This window comes from Alternaria hordeiaustralica (genome assembly GCF_023758085.1).
Source record: "Alternaria hordeiaustralica strain BMP 2776 chromosome Unknown scaffold_7, whole genome shotgun sequence".
Lineage (NCBI taxonomy): Eukaryota > Fungi > Ascomycota > Dothideomycetes > Pleosporales > Pleosporaceae > Alternaria > Alternaria hordeiaustralica.
The window spans coordinates 1,107,036-1,125,647 of NW_026056779.1; the positions used below are offsets into that span (position 1 = coordinate 1,107,036).

Sequence of the window (18,612 nt, forward strand, 5' to 3'; positions counted from 1 at the left end):
GCACTTCGCAAAGCAGCAAGAATAGTTACAAGGATACAATAATGACACCAGTCAGCAGTCCATTCCTCTCAAACCCACGACATCACTTTTGGTAATTACATCACAAAAATTTATCACCGCGCTAAGTCCGCGGTCCGAAGGCTTGGACCCTGAGGGTTGCGCCCCACTCAAGCTTCGCTCATGGCTGGCCGCTTTCGTCACAGGTCCTCGCAACACGACTGCCAGCACGATGGCCCAGCAACGAGGGCAAGCAATGGGAGACTCCCTCAAGACGGCACACTCCGTCAGCCTAAAGGTTCTGCGGTATGTTGGCACGTCCTTTATGCTGCTTCCGCATAGCGTCCTGTCGCAAAGCTGATCGTCGCATCGTCTCATGACCATCCACCCGACTTGTCTACCTATGCATATGCCATGGACATGCCAATGAGCTGGGGACTCTGCGTATTGACGTCGTTTCCAGATTGTCTCGTCCATCTCTCGCGGTGCAGCACCCTCTCCCGAACTCCAAAGACCTAGGCATATCGCCCAAGGCGTCGCTCGCGTACCCCACACCGAACGACACCAAAGACCAGTTCGTCCTCAGTCCCGGGTTAAACCTTCCTGAGGCGTTTGGTAGCGCCTACGTCGGCGAGACCTTCTCCTGCACTTTATGCGCGAACAACGAGCTCGATCCATCCGACAACACAAAGGCGATTAGTGGCGTGAGGATACAGGGCGATATGCAAACACCGTCAAATCCTGCGGGGTCGCCCCTAGATCTGTCTGGTCTACAAGAAGAAGCAGAGAACGTGTCCCCAGGGCCAGCGGAATCATTACAACGTATCCTACGATTTGAGCTCAAGGAAGAGGGCAACCATGTCTTGGCTGTGACTGTCACATATACAGAGACCGCACTAGGAGAAGGAAGGGCAGCGAGCGGCAGAGTCCGAACATTTCGCAAATTGTACCAGTTCGTGGCTCAACAGTTATTGAGTGTGCGCACCAAAGCTGGAGAGATTGGGCAGAAGAGTGGATCTTCTCGATACCTCCTGGAGGCACAACTGGAGAACATGGGCGAAGCTGCAGTCTGTTTAGAGGTACGTCGACGCGTTCTAAGTCTCACGATTCATGTGTTGGTACTATCATTTACTCCAAACAACGAGTCAGAGCGGCTCCTTTACGTTGAGGATTTCGGCTCCATCACTAGCTCGATCGCAGAGTCCGATCCGGCAGTCTTGTAGATCCGGCGCTATTTCGCTGCTTCAGATAGCCTACCACCACAGCCCTGCCCCTAGTAGGCATTGAACCACGACTGACTCCAAACAGGCAGTCAATGTAAACCCGAAACCACCCCTCAGATCTACGTCGCTTAATTGGGATATGCAAGCCTCAGGTATCAATGCGCCGATATTGAGCCCACGGGATGTGGTGCAAGTCGCGTTCCTTCTCGAACATGGGCCTAGCGACAAGGACGAAGAGATGGCAGGTTCCATGACGGAAGACAACAAAAGAGTGCTGGGTCAGCTTGCTATCCAATGGCGGAGCGCATTGGGCGACAGGGGCTCTCTCAGCACCGGATGGCTTACGGCTCGGCGCTGAGCGTGTCTTGTCCAATAGACTTTGCGTCGCGCTCTAACGTCGGTACGGTTTGTATATCTCCGACCGAAAGTTCTGACGCCCGTACCTGCAGTTCCAAGCGCTTGGTCTTGCATTGTCGATCTACCACGGTAGGTTTGCGTTGATTGAAGTCATTCGGAACCTGCTCCGTGCGCTGTGTCAACATGAATCGAGTAGCCCGAACTTCGTCGCCGAAGATTGAAAAGCAACCTCTTGACTATATTTACTCGCGTATGACTGTACCTCTGTCTACCACCGGCTATATCGAGGTCCATGTATGGATGCGTGGGGTTGCGGAGATTTCGATGGAAATTTGTAATGCCGAACATGCTCAGATCGCTGTCACACAGTCAATGGGTAAGTCCAACACAGACAGCCGGAATGCGGAGGAGGATCTCTTGGACGATCGACGTGTGGAGCGAACGCAAAAGCAAGATCGACTTGGACAATCAAGGCATTGGATGCAGCTGGAGCCACGCGAACAATTCTCCTCAAAAAGCACGTCTAGTCTTACGGCATTGACCACTAGTGCGCCCAGCAGACCGAACAACAGCGCAGTCAGCTCTGAGGGAACCCGAAGAAATTGGTGGAAACAACGGCAAAGTTGGTGAAGCGCGGCAGAAGGAGCAAGGAGCCCCATGATTCCGGCCTAATGGCGCAGATGAATAGGCGACAGACACGGGAACATGTCATGACAGTCTGACGAACTACTCGAGGGTTGGGCGATCGTGGGGGAGTCATTTTATCTCGGTCAAATACGAGAGCGTGAGATGTTTGATCGTCGGCCCCCAGGAATGCAAGATACGCAGACGCCGAGTGATGGAAAGTAGAGCTCGTATGTATTGAGCAGCACAGACGAAGTATTTTGAGGTGGCTGCAGCTGTCAGATTACATGGGAGAGCACAAGCAGTAACCGTTTGAGGACCTTGTGTGTCGAAATCGGCAGCCGACCGCGGATCGACATGGCTATATGCTACATGCGTCTCTGGGCGGGCGTATGCAGCTCCAACACCGAAGACAAGATAGATACGGTGACATGTCCTGGTGGAACCGATGTGCACCGTTTTGTACAGTTAGGCAAGCAGAGTTGAAACGACAACGGTTTAGATGGTGGTCAGAGCATACGACGGCGGGCTGGCTAGAGCGTACGGCAGGTACCTGTATGCATCTATGTGCAGCAAGAGGTACGGTATGCTGTGGCATTGGCCTGACATATGACAGGTTCGGTGCATAGATAATGCTGGACGGGGTGGAGAGTGGGCGGCAGTTTGCAGGTCAGCGTGGGGCGGTCTATTTTCTTTGTCTCGGGAGGTTGAAGATGTGCAAGCACTGCGCAGAGTATGGGGTCGCGTCCGGGACACGACAGGCAGGCCCCTATTCGTACCGCAGAGTTAATACCGTGTATGCGTGCTGTACGCTGAAGGTGAAACACATGCAAATTGCACGCACACCACCATGGCTGTGGGCGCAATAACCGTCGTGTTGGTGAAGGCCGTCGACGACCCCTGAACGCGCAATGCAGCGCGGCCAATCCGTCTTCGCCCAAAGCAGGCTGGGCTCAGGCCGTGCCTTCCCAAACCAAGCGGCGCCCCCTGGTCGTGCTTTCCGAAGACAGGGTCTAGCAGCGCGACATGGGACGACGGCACAGCGACGGGCGGAGACGCCTGTGCGTCGAGTGGAGCGACACGGCCACGCTGGGCGATGGAGGGCGTACCGTGGGACGCTGTGTCTACGCCAAACTCTGCGGGCAGATGAAGGTGCTGCGCGCGGGTGCCTTGCATGGACAGGCGCGCGTCGCCTCGCGGCCGGCAGCGCTGACAGGCTGCACTGCAAGAGAGTGCAGCAGTCCGGTCCAGGCCGAGGGGCAGTCGAATGCTCAGCGCGGGAGCGGTTAAGCGCTAGACTGTCTTCCGCCAGCGATAAGAGTGCTTGTGGGTTAGCTGCTCGAACAGGCCGGAGTCTGTCCCTATGAATTGGCCTGTGACCGAGCGCAGCGCACTGAACCCTTCTCCGCCAACCCTCTCCCCATTCACTCTTTTCGCCCGCAAACCGCCGTCGCGACACGCCAGAGCAACCTCGCTGTCTACCATCTACTGTCTCCCGTCCACTGTCTACACGCAGCGCCGCCCACCCGCCCCCGTGCAACCGCGCCCTCAGTCACCGTCGCACTCGCTCTGCCCTTCCCGTGCATAAGCCTCACCACCACCCGTTGCTGCGGACCCCCAGTCTCCAATGACCTAGAGTACAAGGCGACTCGACGTCCCACACGCCGTGACCGCGCAACCCCACGACGCTCTTTAATCGCCCATCTTTTTGGATATCCTATGCCCACCATCTAACATGGCGCCCGCTCCCTCGTCCACCGCCGAGCAGTCGTCCACCCCGCTCGCCGACTATTTCTTCATCTCCGGCATCGAGTCGTCGCAGGTCTACGACGAGCGCACCCAGAGCAATGGCATAGTCACCTCCCCGCTCGCCCAGCCCCCGGTCGATGAGACCATTGAAGAGGACCGCGCCCTCGAGACCGATTCGATCCGCCCAACGTCCCAGGATGGCCTCTCCAACGGCGACTCCACGCGCCGGCGCTCTGCGAATCGCTTCAGCGAGAACCGCCAGTCCAATTGCACCATCATTGGCCCAGATCCCAAGCAGACTGCGAGCAATCGGAGCAGCGCCACCATCAAGGGCGTACAGCTTGGCGGCTCCGGCCTCAGCGACCAGGACTTTGACATTGCACTGCGCAAGTTCGCGTCCGAGCGTGATACCTTTCTCGAGGAAATTCAGTTTACTGCTGGTGTTGCGCAACAGGCCCGCTCCACCCCCACGAGGCCGCGACCCAGACCACAGCGCGTGTCACAAGCTAACAATGACGATGGCGTCGGCAACCTCAGGTCCGGCGTTGGCAGCATTCGACGGCGCATCTCCACAATGCAGAGCAGTCTGAAGCGCCAGTCGTCGACCGCAAGACAATGTAAGTTGCATTCCACACCATGTCCGACCAGGATTTGTGCAGGGCTGGGCCCTGGCTTCTGGCTTTGACATGGGTTATTTACTTTTTGATCGACGCATACTGACGTGCATGCAGCCTCAATCCGAACGTCGAAGCGCATGTCCGGGTACAATTCCGTCATACCCGCACCGCAGCCCTTCAACCCGGAGCCGGACATGCATCCTCTGCTACGCCGCTACGAGCCTGTTCTCCTAGATCGTTACCCGCCACGGAACATGGTCGAGGAACTCAAGAGGCGCAATCCCTTTCCCGACTACGTGCCCATGTTTGCATTTCCTAATGATGTTAGTGTCGTCTCATCTGACGAGCGCCCAAAGAGCCAATGGCATGGTTTCGCCATGACGAATGGAGATGGCTCCAAACTTTACGGCATCACCATCATCGTCTGGCTGCCGTTGAACGCCACCGCTGCAGAGGGCCTCGAGCGCCAATGTGAGGAATGGCGAAACTTGCACATGAATCCAGAGGAGCGCGAGCTGGCAAGCAGTTTGGGCGAGCGCCTGGCATTGGAGCGCGCAAAACTATCGCAACTACTGACTAAGCTTCCGTCCGTGGCCCCTGACTCGGAAGAGCGTGACGACTTGGACGACCAGATCGGCGCCGTTGAAGAGAAGATTCAACTCATGACCGACTTACTTCGTCCCGTAAGGCACGGTGCCGCCTCCAAGATTGAGGGACTGACTGATGGCGAGACCGGACTCTGGATCCCCCGTGCTTACGGTGTAATGGGTCGAGATGCGAGTTTGACGCCTTTCTGGAAAGAGTGGCTGAAGGCCGTCGTTGTTCCCATGACTACTGGCGCAATCCTGCGAGTCCCTGCGAGCTCACCGCGAGTTGGCATGTGGCAGCCGCTCGAGCGGTACGTGGTCAACCTGTGTGCAGAGGCTCTTAGTCCGATTACCTCCATCACGCAGGTTGAACTGGCAGTCCGTGAGCTTCGCATGTACGCCCGCAAAGAAGCAGTCAATGAGTTGCCTGGATCCCGAAACATCGACATCTATGCCCTGTTCCGGTGCATGTCCATCCCCAACATCATTACGCTGTTCGAGTATGTGCTCTCGGAAGCTAGGATCATTCTCCTCTCCTCACACACGGCTATGCTGCATCTGGCCAGTATGGCGATAACGAACCTGCTGTATCCCTTCCAGTGGGCTGGTGTTTTCATTCCAGTCTTGCCTGCTCGTCTGGTGCAGACGATAGAAGCGCCATGCCCATACATCGTAGGAATCGAGCGTCGTTACGAGCCCGCCGATTACCCCGACGACGACTATGTCCTCGTCGATCTGGATGCTGATTCAATAGTCTCTAACGGTCCACCGCCGCCACCACTACCACGCCAACAGCGACGGAAACTCATGTCTCTCCTTCAACAATCTGCACCGCATCATATGCGCTACGGTGTACCTACTGGCCCCCCTGCTTATGCGGTAGAAGCCTTCCCATACGACACTTTCGCCTCCGAGAATCCTGGGGTATTCTCGTACAGAGCACACCCTTCGACTGTCCAGAACTACGTCGGGCTGAACTCAACATCTTTTGGGACAATGGTTGGATCTCCGAGCTCCCGACCTCTAATCTACAACGCCTTCTTACAGTCAAGTGCGTCCAGTCGCGGAAACGACCGTCCATCCACAGCGACTACCATCAAGACATACCAATCCCCGCCTTCGCCCAAGGTTTCTCCTGTATCGACAGTCTTCCCACCCATGCCCAGTACTCCCATCTCGCGTAGCGATTCTGGCTACGCACTCCAGGCCAATCTGCGTGAGAAACGATCCGCTCACTTTGAGACCTCAAGTCGGCGAAGTTCATCGGTAAGTTTGCTCTACTCTGTACACTGTGATAGCTCATTGACTAATGTGGCTAGTTTGGTTTCGAACGTGTCCCTCAAATCCGGCGCCCCTCTCAGCCGTTCCTTGGCCATGCACCAAGCGCATCAACATCATCTCTGAGCCATGAATACAAGGCGGGGTCCTCGTATGCGCCATCAGTGTATGCTCAGTCAACTTTGGCTGCATCCACTATCATGCCTGGTATGGCTACGCACCAAGTGCGCAACACTGCAACAACACAATGGCAAGAAGGTCATTGCTTGCAGTGGAGACCGAACGAGGACAAAGCCATGTGTTCAATATGCGAGGAAAAGTCTGATGACGGGTTGTATCGTTGCACCGGTGAGTTTCAGATCCGCTTAGTGCAACTTACTTTTCTAACAATGTGTAGGATGTAGCACATACGCCCATGGTAGGTGCGTCGACTTGATCTGCATTGTCTGCCCCACAGCATTTCGACCTGATCAGGTGCGCGCATCGTTTGTACGATGCTTCGCTAGCCTGTTCTACACGTACAGACGCTATCTTGTACCGGCTAGTGGCGAGCGCAAGAAGTCTGGTATGACCTACCAATTCAAGATGGATGAATTTGTGAAGAGCCTGCCAGCCGAGAATGTGCAGTATATCGAAACGCTGCAGCAGACACAAGGTCAGTATTGCTACTACAGTTTTTGCACCACATACTAACCTACAGTAGCTTTCAACGAATTTATCCATGAGCGCGAGAGCAAGTCTGCAGATGATCCTACCATCAAACTTTTTGATGAAGTCATCCTGGCAAAGCGAAACCGCGGAAAATCTTCATTCTTTTACAAGTCCAAGGTCGACTTCTTGTCCGACACAACGGACCATCTTTGGCGCACTGCGTCTGCGACACCACCGAATTCTCGCTTCCCGGGTGACTATCGCTCTGTGATCAGCCGAAGTATGTCATCTACACTCCCTCAGCCAGACACTGCTAACAGAATCGCAGTCCCCGCGAAGCTCGATCCCACACTCATGAAAGAACCGCGTGTTATTCAAGGCGTGCCACGCGTCCCTCAAGGCAAAGCCCGCCGCAAGCCCATTCCATCCATGCTCGGGCCTAACGGCAACAGCCCGCCACAAATCCATACCTCATGATCTCTACACCAAAACATTACGCTCTCTATAACGACGAACCCGACCTCCATGCCTCTCCCTCCTTCGTCACAACCTCACATCTTTCCGTCTCATCATTGTACTACATGTAACATACCTAGCGACGGAGTTTTCGGCGCACCACGGCATTGCGAGTGGACCTCGATAGTCCGCTGGCCGGTGCTTGTTTCTCAGATTGGATATCTGATGGAAGGATAGAATGTCATCTCCGAAACCATCTTGCATTACATGGGGTGGTTTGGAAATGCTTTTTGCGCGGATCGATTTGGATTCCGACTCAGTGCGTATTCTCTCTCGGCTGTATACTGGGCGGCGCAAAAGAAGCATTTGGTCTTTATGCGAGTATACCTTTGTAATGCGTTTCCTGCCCTCGCCCCAGATTGGCATATTCTATTGGTTTTTGCCTGCCACTTGCAAGATGTTTTGGTAGCAAATGGCTAGGAAGCGGCGAGATTCTTTTGTATATTATTGCATTAAGCATAACATGAGCGGTGGAAGAAAGAATCCAACTAATGGACAAAGTTTACTACAGCATGGAATGCTGAACAAAAGTCATCCCTTAGAAACTTTTTATCCCTCCAAACTCTGTTATCGCCCACGCGATTCGAAACAACGCGTACCACGTTTCTAGCACTGCCACAAGATGCAGGAACCCGTCCAATCACGCACGTGTTTCTATTCTTGCTGTTCCTGACTAGCGTTTTAGCGCACCCCCTCTGGGGCAAGCGTCGCTAAGCTTGGCAAGCGTCCGCGTGTGCCGAGCCCCTTGCCTTGGGGATCAGGTCGAGACTCATAGAGCCGCTCTGCTCTTCTTTCTCTCTTCATCAACAGTCTTCGTTGTACAGTCATTCTTTTAGAACCGGTCTCTTACAGTCACTCTTTAGACTACACTATCGTTAATACAAAGTCGCCGTTTCTACCACGTCTCCGTTCACCTTTTCAACCAACCAACACTCCCACTTCAACCGCAACTATGCTCGGACGTACCGTTTTCGCCGCGACCTTCTTCGCGCTCGCTCAGTTCGCCATGGCTAGCCCTCCTGGCTGCCTCCTCGGCGCTGTCAACCAGTACGAGGACCCGTCCGACATCAAGGCTGTCTGCAAGTCAAAGGACCTGAGCTCAAAGGTGGCGGAGCTCTGCGGCAACGACGCCGAGGCTGCCATGGAGGCGATCGCGGACATTTGCAACGACGTGGATGTTGATGTTTGTAAGTACAGCCTTTCGCAGTGGATGCGCTGTTACACACCGGACGAGAAGATCAAGCACAGCAAACTCTACTTTCCATGATCGCATGCTGACAGGACATGTAATAGCAACTGCCATCTCCTCCGCCTCCGGCTCAAAGACCGCTACCGGTTCATCCCACAAGCCCACCGGCACCTCTGGCTCTACCCTCGTCTCCATGTACCCTACCGGCTCGAGCGGACAAGGAAGCAGCAACGGCACTGTCCCTGCTGCCACTGGAGGACCCAAGCCTTCTGGCAGCGCGACTGGCTCTGGCGGTCTCCCCGAGGCCACCGGTGCTGCTGGCAAGGTCGAGTTCGGCCTCGCCGCTGTTGTTGCCGGTTTGATGGTCGCTGCTTTGTAGATGGGAGAATGATACATCTTGCGAGGGAGATAGTGTGCAGATATGGAACACTGGGCTGTTTATCGAAAATGGAATAGAGGCGTAATTGCATAAACGGGAAGAATGCTGCACATCGTGCTACTCAAAGTCACTTTCCTCGTGCGTTACTTCTGCTTAGTGCATATGCAGCATGCGATGCTTCGAATCTTACTAAGGTTTCGACATTAAAGGATGAAAGCAAACTCGCTCTACCTAGCAAGCCACAACAACAATCTACATGGGGCTATTCTCCTACCGCAATTTTACCCGGAAGCGTTGAACTCAGTAGTAGCGATTCTAGACCACAGCCAACGATGCCCGATATCCGGGGGGCGCGGTTATACGGCCACCACGAACAATTTCCACCACTTTCTCCAACAATAGACATTACCTAACTGCATGGTCATATGTTGGGACCCAAATAATGCGCGCATTGCTACCGAGTTCATGCTTCCAGGTTTCACGAAGCCGCTTTCTGCTGTGGATACTAAACAGAGAAAGTAGATGTGTGTGAACCGCTGGCTACGTGCCCCGCCTCAACCCCCCACCTTCCTTTGACTCATACTCGCGCCTTGGAACCTCATTTCAAGCAGGATGCTGCTGGAGACTGCAATGATCCATACCCAAACTCTCTACATGGATTGTTTTTGCTGCTGTTATAAACCGTCATGTTTTCGGCTTAGTCATGCATCAGATACAACCCGTATCTTTCCGGCAGAATGGCCGAGCGGTCTAAGGCGCTAGCTTCAGGTGCTAGTAGAGCAATCTGCGTGGGTTCGAGTACGTTCCCCAACATATAAGACGTTGTAACAGTCACTAACAGCAGTATAGATCCCACTTCTGTCAACATCCTCTTTTTTGCTCTTTTGGACAACTCGAGAGTTTACAAGGAGCTAATGCCTTTTTTAACAAGCTCGTAGCATACAAGCTGCAAGACTGCATTATGGTTGAGTAGACTGTAGAACAATGAATGACGTTGCGTTTCTGGTGTGCGCTTCATGGTGCTGACAAGCCCTTGCGTATGATCTATATTATCTTCACTCAACAGCAACTACTTTGCTTGGCTTTTCTTTAGTCCGCAGATAGTTCCTCAGTCTACATGTCAGAAACACGCTTTATATACAGTAAAGCATGAATTCAACTACAGATAGCTACATGTACATATCTGTAGCCCTAAGCACAATAGAGTATACGTGCAGATGATAATACCTAGGTAACAGATGCGTCATGAAGGACACGGAGTAATAGGCAATCGAGTGATGATCATACGCGTTTGCACAGAGTGTATGATTTCCGCTATCCCACGAAAGGAAACTTTTTGTGAATTACCCTGCGTTCCGGCCGAACAACCACATCGCTTTCTTCAAGTATGTCTTTCCGGTTCTGTGGCGCCTTCCATGCGTCCATCAGCTCGACGACTGCAGCCGCCCTGCGCTCAGAGAAACCTGGAAGTTCGACAAATTCGTTCGCCTCTCTTGACTCCGGCGCCCTTGGCAGGTCCTCGTGCCTGTAGGATGCCTTGTGCGCGTTGCGATATGCACTAACATTCTAATTGGGACGATATAGTTCTGAGCTTCCCGCCGCACATTCACGTTGAATATCGAGTGGATGTGCGATCTTAGTCACGGCAACACCATGCGCGCATTATATGCGCACCCATCTAAGTCTGCCGAAAGCAAGACTGGCACAAGTCCCGCCATGTTGGCAGCATGTGAATCTGCGAACGTCGCTCAGTGAACCTCCAGGCTCGGTAGACGTTCCATCGTCGGTGCTTAGAGGTTTGTTGATGGCCGTGCTTCTGGTCTTGTGAGGTTGAATCACGAGTGCGAACGCTACTGCACACGCATATTACTGCACTCGGATCAGCTCTTGTCTCTTCGAGAGACCCTGTGTAGTGCCCTAGATCTGTTGCTCTAGGTGGAAAACCCCGCCAAATGCACATCTCTCGCGTAGTGGTATCTTTTACCTTTGATCCTGGAGAGGGAATCGCGGAAGTCTGTGGCAGGGAAATCGCAGTTGAGCTGTTCCGCTTAACGCCAGCACCCAGCTCATCGTAAACATTGGCTTAATAATTGGGGGAGGTGCAATTGGCTGCGCGCGGGTAAAGACGCCTTTGGTGGAACTAAGGTCCATTGGGTATCCAACAACGAACCGCTAGTGCTTTCTTCGCACAGTCACCGTTATCAGATGTAGTATATTCGAGTTGTGCGTTCGCGTAGCTACCCGCTCTAGCATCTCGATAATCCCCATAGTCATACAATAGGCGACCGTTCCAACAACTAGCTCATAAATGAATTCGATAGGTCTATAGGTCTTTCGGAGTGTAGTCCCGCGTCCCTGCGGTTCGATCATGACATATGCACCCGTAGTCTCGAAATGTTGCGACGAGTTGGTAGGTTACGAAGGATATTCAGCTCGACGCCAGGACCTCATTCCAGTGGTGATGTGATTCATAATGGCTGCTGGCGAGTTTGGTTGTGCAAATTTGCCTATCTCGAGGTCCACCGTTCACGCATCCCAGAGTGTTGTGACCTTGTGCCTTCTTCGTGATTTCATCTCGCTCCTTCTCTTCCTCGATAGAGTTCTCTCGGAAGTCATGTTCCGGTGCTTATAGCAGGCACTGGGTTACAAATCTATTCGCGGAGCGGCTCCTGCACATTGAGTGCGTCTCGCAGGTCTCGGCTTCCAGGAAATCTGTGTTGTGACTTGTCAGCGATGCAACCATTTGCTTATCCTGTCCGTGAAGCTGGTTCCGTTCCACTGTTGATGGGCGCGGAAGTGTCCTCCTGACTGCTATACATAGCCACCTTTCCATACCATACTTTTGTGTCGTAATAAGTCCAGCTGCGATAAGCTCAACGCTGGTGCTCGTCGTCAACCATTAGTCCAAAATCATCTCTGGCCTCTCTTGTGCGTGTGCCCAGCATATTTTTCCTCCATGTCCTTGGGTCTCCAATCGTATCGTAGCGGAGTAGGAAGTTTCGTTCATGGAGGTAACATGGGAGCCCTCTGGTATTGCAAAGCAGTACCATCTCTTTCTTTCCAAACTGTCGGGGACTCCCTCTCTTAAAAGGTTGTTCCCTCTCCCCTCTCTTTCTCTTTCGTATCATCATCATCAGATCGAGCCATCCCAAATACCAAAAGCTTCCTGATCTTTACCATCATTACCCATCATTCCACTGTCGTTTGAAGGCCGCAGTACGCCCTCACCACAACTCATCATTGCCCATCACACCACCGTCATCATGATGATGAAGACATACACTGCCGGCGCCAAAAAGCAGGAATCCAGATTCTTGCAAGATTGGAGGCAACCAAACAGGACCTCTCCTCCGACTTCCCCTTCTCCTCCCACCACACGCTCCACTACGCCATCATGGCGGTCGCCATCAGATGATTCGCGAAGCCGATCATCATCAGAATCCTCTTCCTCTTCGTCCAACTGGAGGACGGGGTCACCACCTCGACCCATCCGCAATCAGGCAGGACTACCACCACCTGATGAGCTGATGGAAGGGGATATCGTTTACCTGACCCCGGAGACAATCCCAGAGTCCTCCATCATTAGGGGGCACAAGAATCAGAGCGGCTTTGAAAATCACCCTATAGTCGTCCTGGGTAAGGAGAGACGAAAGGGCACCATGATCGTCAGTTTCCGGCTGCTTACCACCTTCAACGGCCACACAGTTGAGGAGAAGAGACAGGGCGATCGAAGATATCAAAGAAAGTTCTTTATGATGGTTGAGAACCATCAAGACATGGTTAACTCCACGATCAACCCGGTAGCCAAAATGGCTCCAGGTTTCGATGCGTTGAAGAGACGGAGCTACGTCAACCTCTCGCCCAATTCTCGCTTCCAGGTAGAATACGAGTATCTCGAGGCCTTTGGAAAGGATCCACTGCGGAGGCTTGACGCCGGGTCAGTCTCATATATCAAGAGCGCATGATCCGACACCTAAATTCCTCTTCCGACAATGCCGAACGCCACCGATGGCTCATGCCTGAAGGTCCCCGGCTCCTTTCTCTCGACAATGCTGATCGCCACCGATGGCTTACGCCTGAAGGTCCCCAGCACCCTTATATCGACAATGCCGAACGCCACCGATGGCTTATGCCTGAAGGTCCCCGGCACCCACCCCACCGTCAAGGTCCGAATCCCGAAAGGGTTGTCGTCTTCCCGGTACGCCTTGCGAAGTCGTACGGATTCGAGGTGCGCATCAACGACCTCCAGGCTGCATCATGTGCTGGCAGAACGACGAGTCACAGTCTCATGTAGTCTTCTACCGGGCGATTGTAGCTGGGTGATCGAAGGATGGTGCGAACGCGGTTGGATCCTCGGAGTTTATAACGTCTGCTTGCGCCGCTGTAGTACTATAATAATTAATGTCTCATTCGTTAAATCTCTGCATGCTCGCTTCGTGCTCGCTTCGTGATCACGAATATCGGATAATAAATGTGTCGGGGATGGATGTGTTGTGTGCGAAATTTGTGAGGGGACGTAGTTGCGTCATCCCGCACTAACTACGGTTGCGCGGTCACACTAGCGCGTACACATACAACATCGACCTGAACTTCGCTCATTGTTGATGCAAACATCTTTCTGAGGCTACCTAGTCTTCTGATCATCTCAGCCGTACACGCAACCGTATCTACGGTGCTTCCTCATGCTGAGCTCAGTTAGGACCCATACTCAGGTAGTATCTTGTGTAGCGCAACCGACAAAGGCGATGGCTACTGACGACATATTATTTCTATCTCAAACTACAATATACTCACTCATTCTCGGTCTAATATTGTTTGTCCTCGTTACAGAGACTGCACACACCTTTTCTTTCTCGCCAGTCGCTCAAGGGGACAGTTTCCACCACATCAAATGATCTCTCACTACCTACGCTCTGTATCGCTGTTGCGATGCTCTTCCTTTTGATGCTTTCTTCCGTCACTCCCACGTTATCATACCCATGGCGACTGTACCACTAGCCGCGAAGGGGGTCGACTGATGGCCTACGAAAAGCCTCCCTTTCATCCGTTCATGGACGTTGTACCAGTGAATACAAACATGACAGCGAAGGTAGTGGCGAGATGACATCAGAAACTACAAGAGCTATAGAGCTGGTAGTTCTATGACGTTCACTTGCGTGCCTTGGCCGCCTCTCTCTGGGCCTCTTGGTATATCCTTACGCACAAGCCATTCATTACTAAAGCACCCGGAGTACTCTCAAAAGCGCATTCCAAAAGTGCATGCACTCTTCAACTCCTAGCAAGTTCCTCGTCCACTACTTTGCTCACACCCAACTCTTGTTCGCTTCCAGGTCTGGCCTCGCTGAAACCTCGTGCGACCCCCTTTTGCAGCAGTCCCATCATATCGTTCTAACAACCGCGCAGGGTCTCTTTCTCTTCGATACACGCTATCCGAAGTAACTTGGGCGCTGGATCTTCCTGTATCTGCTACCATACTTCCGCAACCACAGCGCCCTTCAGCCCGTTAGCACGCCCTATTCAAACCACCTTACACCCGACATTCACCGCGCCTTGGTCACATTGTCCCTACCTTCTGCTCTGAACACGTGCACGCCCGGATTTGAGCTGCTACATAGCTCTCGCACTCTCTTCTCTCCCTGTATCATAGAGTCAACGCTCACCGCCTACAATCGGCGTACAGTTTCGACTGCGAAATTCTTCTGGCCCGGCCGCTGACGAGTCGATGGAAGGAGATACCGAAGACTTGTTTCCAGGTCTTGACTCTACGCACATAGTCATCCAGTCACACGAGCGACCACACGAGCGACCACACGAGCCATCTGCTTCTCGACCGAACCTTGAACGTGCTTCATACGCTTACGATCATACCACGCACTCTTTCTCTGGCGGATACGAACTCGACGGTATTTACCCCCGCCGATTATTACACACTACCATCGCAAGTCAAGAGCAGCAGGTTCAAAACAACATGGGAGCTGATCAGTATTCTGGTATCGTGAACAGCCCTGTCGACCGAGTTTGCAATGTGACTGAGCATGAAGCAGGCGCACTCCTCAGCGTGGACAAGGGGAGAACTTCCAATAGTCCGTCGAACACCATGAATGAGTCAGAGCACGACACCATGATGTACAGACTGAAGGAGCCGACCCAAGAGCTAGGATTGGAACAACGCAGTCACGAGCCCGCCGTCTCCGATGAGCTCACGAAGCGCATACCAAAGCTGCCGCTCAGTGCGGAGGCACCCCTGATACCAAGTCTGGAAACGGAGTTTTCTACAGCGACGGAAGCGATGCACTCAAACTCGAGTGCGTTGACCAAGAACACGATGGAACATGTAGCTCCAACGTACCACTCACCGCCACAGCGACGGCATGTTATGTCTCCCGATGGGACAAGTCAGAGGCCTTTCTCCACTATAGGATCTTCTGTGTCTTCCTTTAGCCCTGTCCAGGACAAGGCCCCGCCCCTTCGACGGACTCACAATCCCATAACCAGCACACCAGTTGTTGGTAAGGTTTACTTCATCCCTGAGGGTGGTTACTTTCCTGCCTCAGTCATTCACATGCAGAAACAGCAAGAAGGCTTCTTCAAACATCCAGTACTTGTCACTGATGTAGATCATGACTTCGCGTACTTCTATGCTCTTACTAAGTCCCCACCAGCTGCCATTGGAGAGATGGCAATGTGCCTACGCATGGGCAATAGTACAGCAGATGAAGGTGTCTACACATTAAGACTGGCGAACGGCTCACTCCCCATGCAGACCGAGACATGGATGAACCTTGAACAGCGCTTCTACATCGAGTGTGAGAACTTGAATGATTGGGCGATTGATGTTCGTACCGATACGGTTGATTTGTGGAAGCTGTGGAGGCGCGTACAGCAACTGGAGGCACGCCAGAATCGTTTCCTCTACAAGCCACTTCCACGAGACATGAGTTTATTGCAGCCTGGAACAGTCGTCATGTTGTTGAACAATCCGCAATCATCGACTCTGGGCGCCCCTGTCCTCATAGTGGAAAACCAGTACCCTTGCCTCCGCTATCTGCGCATCAAAGAATTTAGCGACAACCCTCACTTCAACCCAACATCACGGCGCACTACTGGAAAACCTCGTCATCTGTGTTTGGAAATTTGCAAGTACCCAAAATGGGGACATGATGGCACACCAATCATGTTGGTTGAGTCTGATTCCCCTGAGATGCGTGAGTCGTCTTATGTTGAGGTATACCCAGCTCCCAGTACAAGCACTTTCGACATGTGCAAGACCTGGTGCTGGCCGCCGGTAGTCATTCAATCCCAGTCGATGGCTGAACTTCGTGGTTATAGCTCATTCGTAGGAGCGCGCTTCAATTTCCAGACGACTTCACGGTCGCTATTTGTAGGGCCGACAACCCCCTTCCGCAACGGAGTTCCACAAACCCAACATGGCAACGTGGGATACCAGTCATTGCCACAACAACATGGCTACCAGGCAGCCGTGCCTCCTCCACCGCCGCATACATCGTTTGGGTTTCGCCAACCTGTCCAAAACAGTCAACTCACTGGCGTTTATGGAAATGCTGGCGCCCCGTACTCACCAAGCATGTATCAGCATTGTAAGTGACACACAGTATACTCTGAATACAGCTAAGTGCTGACGTCAATAGGCCCTACTATACTGTTTGACGGCTATGGCCGCCCTTATTCGCACATGTAATTGTTCGCAATGGTTGGTTTGGAGAGGATATTGATTCTATTTGGCCCCTCACGGTTCGGGCAGGATTGCTAGGTGATCTAAAAGTAATGTAAGAGCGTCATCTTGGTGAAGTTGTAGTTGTAGGAGCACTCTGTAATTCAGACGATCGTCTTGTATGACATCTCCTCATCGATCGTCAGTAGTTCTACTCTCTTGCGACCGCTTCATAGTGTTGATACCAGATTAATCGACATGTAGTCGTGTTCTCCGTGCCAATAGACGCAATATGAGCACATCGGCTTTTGGTGGGTGTGCATGTTGTCAGGGCCTTGATATAACCCTCAAGCTCCTTCCTCACCTGCCGCCTTTGCCCAACTGCAGATACAACCACCCTCCCACTGAACCACATTACGTCATGAACAATTTCCTTCGTCCTCTGGTATATTGTGACTGCCGCTCTCTTTTCGGTAGCCGCATTAGCCGTCACCGGTGGTACATTCGGCAGAAGGAGACACCGCAGAAGGCCCTCTCCCGTATCGTACATCAGAGGAGGAAGGCCAAGCAGCAGGTAAGGGACTGCCAGTACCGCTTACTCGTTTCGCAATAGCAGAGAGATTAGACCGCGAAGCCCAGAAGCTCGACCTGGATGCCGGAACTGGGCCTGATCGCCGCGCGCATCACCCGAGCCGCAGAAACGCCAGTAAACATTACCTTGCGAGACCCTTCTCTTACTATGCACATCCCTCCTCGAGACGAAGGCTACCCAAGACAGCATCGTTGAGATTGAAGGCCGAGGGCGGAATGGGTCCTTCGGCGACAGGCAACCGAATACACTCCACGCAGTCGCCGACTCGAGTCAGAAACAACAGACTTCCTCACTCTTACGGTCTCATCCCACAGCGACTGTCGTTGAGGAGCGCCATTGTCGCGTGGCTACAGATCCTCGTGTAAAATCTTCCGATGCCACAAGCCACCAGGGTCGAGATTCGCTCTCGACGCTCGCCGCGGGATGCCTCAACCTACTATAGTTGACGATACCCGCCATCCACGAAGACACTAGTCAGCACTATCACGCCTTCGGTTCGCACCTTGTCGAAGGACCCGAGGTCTAGTCCTGTCTCCACAAACGCCTGAAGATCCAGAGCAGCTCGTGACCCGTCACGATCGAAGAAGCCCATCGCGACCCTCTTCCATCTTATCGTCTACCGACGCTCGCCGCCTCACCGACATTTCTACACCGAGCAGAGTGCGCTGCTAGCCCCACCTAGGAAACCATATGCGTCGAGGAAAATATCAAGTCCAATAATCGGAGGCAATATGGGTGGAGATAAGGTATTCAGAAGTCACAAAGTGAGGGGAATACGCTCAATATCGGCGTGGCACATGGCAATGTGCAGCCCCTGTTGAAACAGGCTGCAAATGAGATGCGTGTCAGGGACTGCGTTTCGAAAGCCACGCTGACCGCGCTCTATCGAACCTCATTTAATACGCGGGTAATGGTTGTGTGCTGCACTGTCATCGACGCGAGCCGGAAGTAGTGCCTAAAGACAACATCTAGAGGTTCGTCGCAGCGCGTGGACGTCTGGGCATCTACAAGCGGAAGTGCGTGGGCAGATGCCTCGGTGTTACACAATATTGCATCGTTCACGCCAGCGGCCGCTACTGTAGGCAAAAGGAATCGGTTGCCACGTGTTGATACCCCTGGCATCACGGCATTATCTTGACGAAAGCCTGCATGAGTCGTCGCGCTCTGAGGCTGCCGTAAGC

The 18,612-nt window shown here is 53.0% G+C and overlaps 4 protein-coding genes and 1 non-coding gene across 5 annotated transcripts; all 5 read left to right on the forward strand.

Annotated features, from left to right (window-relative positions):
* Positions 1 to 229: 229 nt before the first annotated feature.
* On the forward strand, positions 230 to 1,578 carry J4E84_004793 (uncharacterized protein; the record flags this gene model as incomplete). Its single annotated transcript, XM_049387396.1, has 3 exons — positions 230 to 303; positions 461 to 1,076; positions 1,306 to 1,578. 3 exons carry the CDS (start codon positions 230 to 232, stop codon positions 1,576 to 1,578), a joined length of 963 nt encoding a protein of 320 aa, XP_049245169.1.
* Positions 1,579 to 3,936: 2,358 nt separating this feature from the next.
* J4E84_004794 (uncharacterized protein) lies at positions 3,937 to 7,560 on the forward strand (the record flags this gene model as incomplete). Its single annotated transcript, XM_049387397.1, has 6 exons — positions 3,937 to 4,567; positions 4,682 to 6,420; positions 6,474 to 6,780; positions 6,830 to 7,087; positions 7,136 to 7,363; positions 7,412 to 7,560. 6 exons carry the CDS (start codon positions 3,937 to 3,939, stop codon positions 7,558 to 7,560), a joined length of 3,312 nt encoding a protein of 1,103 aa, XP_049245170.1.
* A 991-nt stretch (positions 7,561 to 8,551) lies between these two features.
* J4E84_004795 (uncharacterized protein) lies at positions 8,552 to 9,167 on the forward strand (the record flags this gene model as incomplete). Its single annotated transcript, XM_049387398.1, has 2 exons — positions 8,552 to 8,786; positions 8,893 to 9,167. The coding sequence occupies 2 exons, from the start codon at positions 8,552 to 8,554 to the stop codon at positions 9,165 to 9,167; spliced, it is 510 nt and encodes a 169-aa protein (XP_049245171.1).
* Positions 9,168 to 9,900: 733 nt separating this feature from the next.
* Positions 9,901 to 9,987, forward strand: J4E84_004796. Its single transcript has one exon. It is a non-coding gene; the product is annotated as a tRNA-Leu (tRNA).
* Positions 9,988 to 12,561: 2,574 nt separating this feature from the next.
* J4E84_004797 (uncharacterized protein) lies at positions 12,562 to 13,132 on the forward strand (the record flags this gene model as incomplete). The annotated part of the gene is made up of 2 exons (XM_049387399.1): positions 12,562 to 12,567; positions 12,668 to 13,132. The coding sequence occupies 2 exons, from the start codon at positions 12,562 to 12,564 to the stop codon at positions 13,130 to 13,132; spliced, it is 471 nt and encodes a 156-aa protein (XP_049245172.1).
* Between the last annotated feature and the right edge of the window lie 5,480 nt (positions 13,133 to 18,612).